Source organism: Pocillopora verrucosa, chromosome 2 (assembly GCF_036669915.1).
Source record: "Pocillopora verrucosa isolate sample1 chromosome 2, ASM3666991v2, whole genome shotgun sequence".
NCBI lineage: Eukaryota > Metazoa > Cnidaria > Anthozoa > Scleractinia > Pocilloporidae > Pocillopora > Pocillopora verrucosa.
This window is the reverse complement of record NC_089313.1, coordinates 2,368,012-2,377,763: the sequence shown is the minus strand read 5'-3', so window position 1 is coordinate 2,377,763 and position 9,752 is coordinate 2,368,012. Positions and strand designations below refer to the sequence as shown.

The following is a 9,752-nucleotide window of genomic DNA, read 5'->3' as shown; positions in this document are numbered from 1 at the left end:
CCAGAGATAACACCAGAATTTGACCGTTTTTTGCTGAAAAAAGGACATTTAATGCAGTGACTCCTTTCCTCTGAAACCTTTACGACGAATTTTCCGGTTACCCAGTTTATATTAGTGATTGATTTGCCAAGTATTGGATAACCGAAGCATTTATCATATATTGTTGGAAACTGTACGATACGTTAATTATTCTTAATTTGATTGACATATATAAGTGATTTCGTTTATCTTTACATAACCAAACGAACATATAAGCGGCACGTGTTTTATCGCCCTACATAAGGCACTGTTCCACGTGCTTGCAACGAGACATTTAGTGTGTGTTCTTTTCGAATAAGCCGAGAGTTGTGAGTAGGAGTTAACCGAAGCGTTGAAGTAGAATCGTTACATCAAGTGAATCAACCGTGATATACAAGGGAAGCATGATACAGCTTGTTCACGTTTTCGACAATATATTGTATATTTCTAATCCGTTTCTGCTATTTTAATTGGCATGCACCATCTGGCTTTGACTACTGCCAGATATAGTTTTTATATTTACGTGAGTTCCTGCGGCTGATTGTTTCAACCCTTGATCACATTCTCTTGGCAATGGAAGTGTTTAATCTCAAGTAAAGTCAAACTCTTGATCAGTTCGTTATAGGAGAAATGACAATTGTAAACTTTAATAAAATTATGTAGACTAACAATTATAAAACATCCCTCAACAAAGAAAACTGTTAGGAGTAGAGGAGAATGTCGGGGGGCTACACGATCCACACCCCTTCTCAACAAATTATCGTAGCCAATCATTAAATGTCCAAATTGTATTTGACGTTCCTGATCTCTTGTTATGTATTTGACCGATCTCAGGCCATACTCCTAGACAATTGTCCGTAAAGATCTGCCTTTCTGATCATGAATGCAATATTATCGCCCCTCACTTTTTGATATTTTTCGTGACGATTCTCAATGCTCCTCCGTATTGTCTGCGTCCACGGTTTTCAACCGAGTTTATCCTGGAAGGACAGTAAGTCAAATTCCTTAATTGTACGTGATGATAACAAGTTTCCGAAAATCTCCGTACTCATGCAGCATGCGAATTTTGTAATCGCCTTTGCAAGGATAACGGACTCATGATATAATGGAGAGCAGTTAAATGGTTCAGTAATCGACAACCAAATTATGAGCGGAATCTGTTTGTAAACCGACTTTTCTCTGACGGTACTTCAATAGTGCGTCATCACCTCGGAATCGAGAGAATCCTCGCTTTCAAAATGAGGCTAAACTGAGGTCTGGACTATCCTCAATACACATGGACAACTAAACCCAGGACCCCCAAACCGCGCCAAGACATGACCCGTCACCATCATCGTCAAAAGACACGCCAACTTTCTTGGTAGAAAGAGCGAGGTATGACAAAATACCGGCACTGAAGAAAACTGTCGCAACTACAGCCGCGATGATCAGGAAAGGAAGAATAGTTAAACTTGCTACTAGGTACACGATGGCCATAAAGAACGTCAAGAAAGCACCTGAAGAAAAAAAAAATCAGTTGCTAAAAAAACACATTAACCTATTGTAGCAGTGAGCTGGCAGTACGGCTTATCTTCCAAATTTATTCCCAACTCCTCGCACCGATAGAACCAAAGGCAGGGTCCACAAACTCTCAATTGACAAATTAAAAACGAAAGCAGATTGAAAAACGTTTTCAGGCTTTGCAGCTGAATTACTGTCCCATTTTCTGGCGCTAAAAGCTTTAGATTCCTAATCTTTTCGCCTGAAAGTAAAATGTGTACAATAACCATGAAGACGGAGAAATTGCTTCAAAACAAAATTCCATAAATATGATAAGAGAACACATGAGTCGGCGAATTCACCCTTCACACTCCAATGTCATTATGCATATTCTCCATACTGTTCTGTATACATTTCCTAAGGCGCTGACAAGGAGATTTGTTTAATGATCAAAAGTTTCTTTTGTTGGTGATCATTTCCTTCATTCTCATGACCTTAATGTGTGATTCAGGAGTGATATTGTAGGGAGAAATTAGATGCTAATCACTCTCAGGGGCGAAAGGGTTAAGGATGCAAATACATTCGCAACGAGGGAGAGCAGGAAAACGCCTTAACAAAGAGATAGAAATCGAATCACCCCTTTCCTTTCTCGTCATGACACAGAAACAATCGGACTTGTGAGAAATGAACCTTTAACACTCTGTCTTTGGTATTTATATTCTTTACAGTCACAGTGCTCTCTTTACACTTCTTCCGATATACTGCCGAGGAGAATTTGATTTGACGATCAGGAGCTTCCTTAACTAATAATCACTTCCTTTTTTTCTCATTACAGGGCCTTGACCCTTATATTTGATTCAAGGGTGATGCTGCAAGGAGAGATTAGAACGCACTCTTCGTGGTTAAAAAATAAAACACGCTCACCTTTGCCCAGAAGGCTGTACCACTGGTGCTCTTTGCTGACACCACAACAGAACACAAAAACTACCAACCAACATGGTGCTCGCTTCCTTTCCTTAGCTTTCGCTTTTTCTTGTTTGCTCCATACGTTCACCTTATCTGTGCTTTTGGGAAATTTCGCTTTGGGTTTCGAGAACTTTCGTTTTGGGTCTGGCGTTACTTCTCCGAGTCTACTGCTTCTTTCGGAGTCTTTGAACTTTGTGTCTGTTTTAAACTTTGGTTTGACTCTCGGAGAGGATTCTTCTGTGGTTCTGATTAGAAGTAACAAAAACATTCTTTTTAAGTGGTGTATACCTTTCGAAGTGGCGTTGATGTGACCTCAACCTTTTTTAGTGGGCCTGGGTTTGCATAGCTTTTAGTTTTCGATAGAATTTGTTTTTAAAATCCTTTGACGATTTAAGAGAGACGGGATAATCCCATCTCTAATTGAATTATTCTCAATCCAGAGATGCATAAGGGGTGCATATGCCAAACTTTTTAAAGCGCTGTTGATTGTAATAGGTAAAGACCTTCTCAAAATTCTTTCAGCTTTGCAGGAAGGCTCTTAAACTAAGATGGCTTTGAAACTAAAGGCCGGCTAAGAAAACAGAGACTAAGAAAAAAATAAGCAAACCAAACAAAAACAAACAAATGGCGTTATGGTTGAAAATTGTGAGATAGATTTTCACTTACTCTCCAGCCTCTATACATATTTCAGTGTAAGACTTGATTGTAATTAGACGTGGCTGTTTGCTGAAAACAAAATACAACACATAAAAATTTAGAAAGTTTCAAGGTAACTAACTATTTTCAGTCAAGGCCAGACACAAGCTGAGTCACTGAGACTGTTCATCCAGTTGTTTACACCGGACAAGTGCTTTAAGCGAATCGGTTTGCAATAGGCGAAAAACAAAACATCTCCTATGTTGTCCACTTCTTACTTCTGGGATTTAGAAGAGCTACTTGTTAAAAATTTACTCCTTACAAACCTTTCCTACACTGGATGTTGAATCAGATTGTAAGGAGAAAGAAAAGACAATAAATTCTTTATGATTAGAGAATGAGAGACTCGAAAAAAAGATGTTTCGGTTGAGTAACACCAAATAGATGATGACTTTTATGGCTAACTGTTAAAATTGTGGCCAATTCACGGCTTACGGTTAATATCTTCTACATGTGGTCACCAGAAAATTTTAACTGTTAATTTTTTAAACAACTAACTGTGTAAATTCCTCAATTTTTACGCCTAAGAGCTAATTTTGGCCGTTTACGGCTAACGGTTGAGATCCTCCGCCAATTGTCTTGGAACAGTGAAATTTCACTTCTAACGCTAAAGGAGCGCCTCCCTTGAGAGCATCTATGAAGAGTTTACGCTAATTAGCTGCATTGATTTTAGCCTTGTTTACAATAAAGCTAATCACATCATACGCTTCTGTTTATTTACTCTATACCTTTCCGTTTTAGTACCTGATATTCTTTCTTAATCTTTTAAGTCTCTTATCACTTCACAAAATCTCACTGATCCGACCAGAAATGTAGATAGAGCGTTTTATTCTGTTATTGTAGCTGTAGCGATAGGTGCAGAGTATTTTAGGCTAAAGTACACGCAGCCACTAATATGTACTACGTGCTCTTCTTGAAGACCACTGAAATAACTTTTGACCGTGTTTCTACACCTTTCATCAGTAACGAAATAAAAATCTGCTTTCGAAGTAGACACCGCTGTTTCCCCTTTAACCCTCTAAAAATTCCTCAGTATTACTCGGTCAGATTAGTAAAGAATCGTCTAAAAGCATGAGGTGTTTCTACAACTTTAATCAGCAACGAAACAAAAATATGCTTTCGAGGCGGATGCCAGAGTTACCCTTTAACCCTATTAAAGTTCCACAGTATTACTCGGTCAGATTAGTAAAGAATCGTCTAGCAGCATGAGACTCTACTTACACATCCAACCCAGAGTCGTTTGGCGATTCCACATCTGTTCGATTATTGTTACTGTCTTTGCTGTATAGGCTGTCGTAGTCCAGGTCTTGTGATGTGTCTTCTAGGTCTATGATCTCGGTCATCGTGAACTCCACTATAGTAGAAAAGATCCTGGCTTGATTCCACCGGAAGTACGCTCGTCTAGCTCGTCAAGAGATCTTTTTAGCAATTGGGGAAAGCTAAGCACCAAAAATAGTCATGTCATTAACCTGCTTTCAGAGACAGTCACACACGTGGAGTCCTTCTCAGTAAAACCTCTTTCCGAACAATTGAATGACAAAGAAGTGAATCACTTTGGCGCAAATTCATATAGCACCACATGACAGAGAAATGTCTGTTCCAAAAAAGACCTAATTCTACAAAAATTTTTCAAAGATCCTTGCTGTGTTTTTACGATGGAAGTGTGAACGCACAAACGGCCTCTGCATGTTTTGACAGTCTTGAAGAACAATTTACACTCCAGACAATATCGCACAATTGTTAGGGAAATGAAGACAAGAAAGTTCTCAGTCAAGCATTGACTTCTCATTAATACTTAAATTGTTTCAGCGTTGTAATAATTTTAATTGTACGCAGTTTGAAGGATTCATCTTTTAGGCTCCGCACTGAAAAGATCAATTAATTTAATTTCTCTTGAGGGACTTTTCGTGCGCTCTAGATTTTAATGATTTTGAAGGAACATTTTGTAATTATCATTCTTAAATGCCTTCTCAGTTCACGTTTGAAATTTGGAGGGAGATCTTTAGGCTGTGGCATAATTCACAATATTCCAATTAAAACATAATAACCTCTCGAAGCTTTTTGCAATACGATAATAAGCTGTGAGTAAAGGGAAATGTTAACATCAAGTTTTCAGATCGCGGGAATGAAAAACTTTAAGTCCTCCAGTAGAATTTGAACTTCAAACGGGTTACGCCTTTTTAGCACCCTGAACTAGCTTGCAGTAAGTTCTTTGGCAACTTAGATGGTACGTATATCACATGTATACAAATACTAACGTCTGCAAGAAGTGCTCTAGGGAAAGAGAGCGAATTTAATGTCAAGATGTTACCATGGACTGCTTAATGCGACGACAAAATACACAACATGAACAACATGAAGGTACTTCTGATGTAAAATATTTAATTAGGCTTTAGGCGAATTTTTTTGGCGCTTATTAGCTCACCAAGAGCTACCTTGAATATGCCATTTCCGACCGGTGGGAATTATAGAAACCATTACAAGTTGCACGTCAAGACGTAATAACTAATAGTTAGTATATAGTTGATAAAGCTTGAGCTCCCTTGTGATGACGTTACGTTCGCTATCGCAAAGTTTTAAAAAATTTTTACTTGTACGCGAACAGAATTTGTAACGATTGTGACACCCAAAGCTTTTAACAACAGTTGCCTTGACTAAGCAAACAGTTTTTCATTTCCGTAATAGTCTGATCGTATTTCTTTCTGTTATTTCAATACCTTTTCAACCTCGACTCAGCGTATCCGCAATCCTGGTGTCGACTAGGCCTGTTTGATCTTTCTGCGTTAAACATGGGATGGTGCTTAAAGATACCGTTTGTTTCCTCTCAATGGCCGTGCCAGGTACGGCAGATATTTTTCACAAGAATGATATAATTAAATCCTGGTGTGACCTTTGTGATAAATTGAACAGTTAAGCGCTCTAAGATTTAACAAATTCATGCGTCGTAATTGGTTGTGAAAGCAAATGTACGGAAGTTCCACTTAAATATATCATAAAATTGTCAGATACAAAAAATTCTTTGTTGAATAGGATTGTCTGACCTGATTTTAAAGCATCATAAATATGTCTTAAAGCAGTAGAGGTGTCTGTTTTACCACATTATGTCAACGAACGTAAACTTTCTTTATTTAATTTCTTTTTAAAAAGAATAGAGACGTTAAAATCCACCAAAAGGGTTTATAATTATCTCTCGACTCTCTAGTCCTGAGTGTCTTCCACAATAAGTCGCCGTCAAGCGGTAATGCGACGAATTCCTATTGAATGGCTCTTACGAGACTGATCATGGGGTTAATTATTGTTTGAATATGGTAAAACAACAATACAAACAAACCGAGACGCGTGGATTTTGAGCAATAAAAAACAATTTGACGAAGGGTGCAACTTGATCCCATGAAAAGCTGACAGTAAGATTGAAATAAGTCAAACTTTAGCTTCCCTGTGACATTTCTTCTGGGCTTCATAATTTTGTTTCTTTCCATAAAATGAGAAAAGGTAGCAGCTGACATTTTGACATAGACGCAAATTTGAAGCGCATAATTGACGTGATGAAATATTGCCGATGGAAAGGTGTCGAGGAAGGTAACGCACTCCTTGCAGACAATTTCACTTGTCTGTTAATGGTTCAGAGTTGGAGCCTTAACAGCCTAAGAGTTCATAAAGCTTTGATGAGAGAGAGAAAATTTGCGATTCTTTGGTGCCAAGTCTGAGCACCAAGAAGCGTAACTCCCTAGGAGATTGGCTTGAAGTTTATCCTTTGTCCGCAACCCTTAAAAATATTTCGGTGATTGAACTATGCAATAAATTTTATATGCAGCTGCATCTGTCAGAAAAAATTTTAAATGAGATTTGGCATTTTATCAATTCTTCTCTGATTATGTTGTGGAGAGAGGCCAATTCTTTTAGCGACAAAATTTTGTTAACTAGTTATTGATATAAGCCGCAGTTCAGCGGGTGAGTTATCCTAGAAGGATGGGTATTTGTGAGTTCATTAAATGGAAATTTAAGTGTCCCACTTTCGAACTTATGTTGCGTCTGGCTCTAAATGGTGCAACTACTGGCTCAATAGGTTGTGGTAACAAAGTATTAAGAAGTTTTTAAAGAAGTGAAATGCATAATACGACTTAGTCAAACCATTAAAACTTACCTTTGTTTTTCTTGTAATCGAGATCAGTTAGTCCGTTTAGTATAGATGTGCGCTTCTTTGGCCAAAATTGCTAGGGTCGAGAAAAAAACATGAGACTCTACAAAACTTTAAACTTTAACAGAGCCAGTTCGTGGCATCTTAGTTGTCGAACAGTGCAAAGACGTGCAATATGTCGGAGAAAGTATTCCAAACTCGCTAATCTGCCAAGTTGTACAAATGCTTCCTAGTACAGCTTATTAGCCTTTAGATTACGGATACCATTTGTATGCAAATTTGTCACAGATTTTGACTGGTCTATTGATATTTGAGTAAACGTCTCAATGTTGCGTCATATATCTCTTAGAGACTTCTTTTCTGTTGACATGTATGTCGCGAAAACGTCAATTACTTTTTCTCTTCACCGAAATCTTCTTTGTCTATCGACGACACAGGAAGCGGGTCCCTACTTTCACAATCGACGTCCATGTTTACAACCAGTTGAGAAGATACTGTCCATTTGTCTTCTGCAAATTTGCAAGAGTGGTTACCAAAATATTTCGTAGCACTTAAGATTACCGAAGATGCAAAAGCTGATCTCGATCACAAGGCAAAATTGTGTGTTTTGGCACATTTATGGCCTGGCTTACCATGGAATGCTGAGTGGTTTTGAATTAGAGTCATCTTGCCGTGATATTGGAAGGTCAGCGGTCTGACGTGATCCTTACGGGGGCCTCAATCTTTTTCTTTATCCTGCTCGCTCGTATCAGGGCTTACCAGTTTTCTTTAAAAAACTGGTTGAGAGGAATCTTAGTTCCCTCAGTTAATTAAAGTGTGTGCAGTTTCCCACGTAATATTAAATCTGTTGACATAAAAATGACTTTTCTTGGCTGGGAATGACGTATTGGTATTTGAAACTTCAGTAAATAAATAAATGAATGAATAGGTTAATAATAGGATGAAATAACTATACTCTAACAGTCCTTACAGGTTACAACTAAAATGGCAGTCTTAGGCAAGTGCAAGTGAAAATGTTTTGTCTGCTTAAAGAAAAGTAGACCACCTTTCTTATAAAAAAGGGTTTGCAAGGAATTACCACGTAAAAACGATGAGTCATTAGAAGCTGACGTCTCTGGCATTTTTAAAATTTCTTTCTACGTTGACCTTTTGAGTGATATGACGTCATTCAGAGTGCCGATTGCTGTATAAAAATAGTCTTTTGTCTATGGTTGACAGCTGAAAGAGTTGACTGTTGGTTACAATTTCATGCCAGTTTATAGGCTATTTTCTGATTGTACATAGCTCTCGACCAATGATCCTTGAAAAATTGGTGGTACTCTCTGTTTGGTTAAAAGACCCCTTATCGGTTTCTCGTGAGTTCCAGATGACAGTTTCTTCCCACTTTTGCCCGTTCTTATTTACTACATCACAACATTAAATCTTCTCATGTTCTCATAAACACTCGAAACATTACATCACTTGCTGAGGCATGCGAAACAGAACCTTTGTGCAAACTCTAAAAATTTTCTTCCCTGAGTCGCAGGTATGGTTGTTTCGGGTCAGGAGAAAGTCAGGGGAAAAATTATTCAAGATCAGAGAAAAGTAAGGGAGTATCACCTTTACGGTCTGTTTCCTTACTCGGAACTGGTTAGCTCAAATGACCACCACAAACCACTTAATATCAAGCCAAGCTTTAACAACTATTCGATCTAAAAGAAATAAATGTATAATTCGCAATCAGAACAAACGCAAATCAATTCTTTATCTCGTTTTTAAATTCAAAAACTTCAATGTAAACTTACTTCTGTGACGGGTCACGTTACAATAGTCTCACTTTACAGGTTAGCAGATTCTTCAGGTAAGCGGATTTAGAGACAGAAAAATAAAAGAAAATAGCTTCTTTCTCGCCTCGATTCTGCTGAAAAACTGATTTGAAATATAATAATCTAACGCTTTTAAATCAAAGTATAGAACTAATGCCAATCACGATTCTTGTCATCGAATAAATCTATCCATAAGAGGCAACGCGTACTTGATAAACTAGACACGGACGGGGAAATTTACATCTTTGAAAGAATTCGAGGTCAAAAAGAGTGAAGAGTCATTCTTCTTGTCTTAGCCCTTTTCATGATGAAAGATCGTAAGACCTTTCTTTTTGTGTTCTCAATGTAACTCTTGTTATTGCCGTGGCAGTTGTGGACCATACGAAAAAAAGATGGTTCCGCGCGTAGCATTCTGGGAAAATGTACCACTTTAATGTAAACACATAGTTTCGCAATACCAGGAAGGTGTTAGGTGAGGCTTGTAAAAAATGCCTTTTAAATGCGTTTTTGGTGGTCAGTTGAGTCCATAAGACCCTTACGTTTCACCAGTTTCCAAAGGACGATGTGAACGCCAGAAGAAGATCGACCGTTCATCAAAGTAATAAACATCCTTGCAGTAAGTCAAACAAGAAATTCTATATGAAAGGGGG

General features: G+C 38.0%; 1 protein-coding gene across 5 annotated transcripts; it reads right to left on the bottom strand.

The window, feature by feature from the left end:
- Positions 1-67: 67 nt before the first annotated feature.
- Positions 68-9,100, bottom strand: LOC131773741 (uncharacterized). 5 transcript variants are annotated; one of them, XM_059089681.2, is made up of 9 exons: positions 9,082-9,100; positions 8,897-8,988; positions 7,930-8,141; positions 7,692-7,806; positions 7,304-7,373; positions 4,381-4,598; positions 3,130-3,189; positions 2,422-2,708; positions 68-1,514 (listed from the first exon to the last, which is right to left on the bottom strand). In XM_059089681.2, the coding sequence occupies exons 6-9, from the start codon at positions 4,500-4,502 to the stop codon at positions 1,303-1,305; spliced, it is 681 nt and encodes a 226-aa protein (XP_058945664.2). In that variant the 5' UTR covers positions 4,503-4,598; positions 7,304-7,373; positions 7,692-7,806; positions 7,930-8,141; positions 8,897-8,988; positions 9,082-9,100; the 3' UTR covers positions 68-1,302. The 5 variants fall into 5 exon arrangements, with proteins under 5 accessions (XP_058945664.2, XP_058945666.2, XP_058945665.2 ...); XM_059089683.2 differs by lacking the exon at positions 7,692-7,806; XM_059089682.2 differs by lacking the exons at positions 7,930-8,141; positions 8,897-8,988; positions 9,082-9,100 and having other exon boundaries at positions 7,692-7,917.
- Positions 9,101-9,752: the final 652 nt, after the last annotated feature.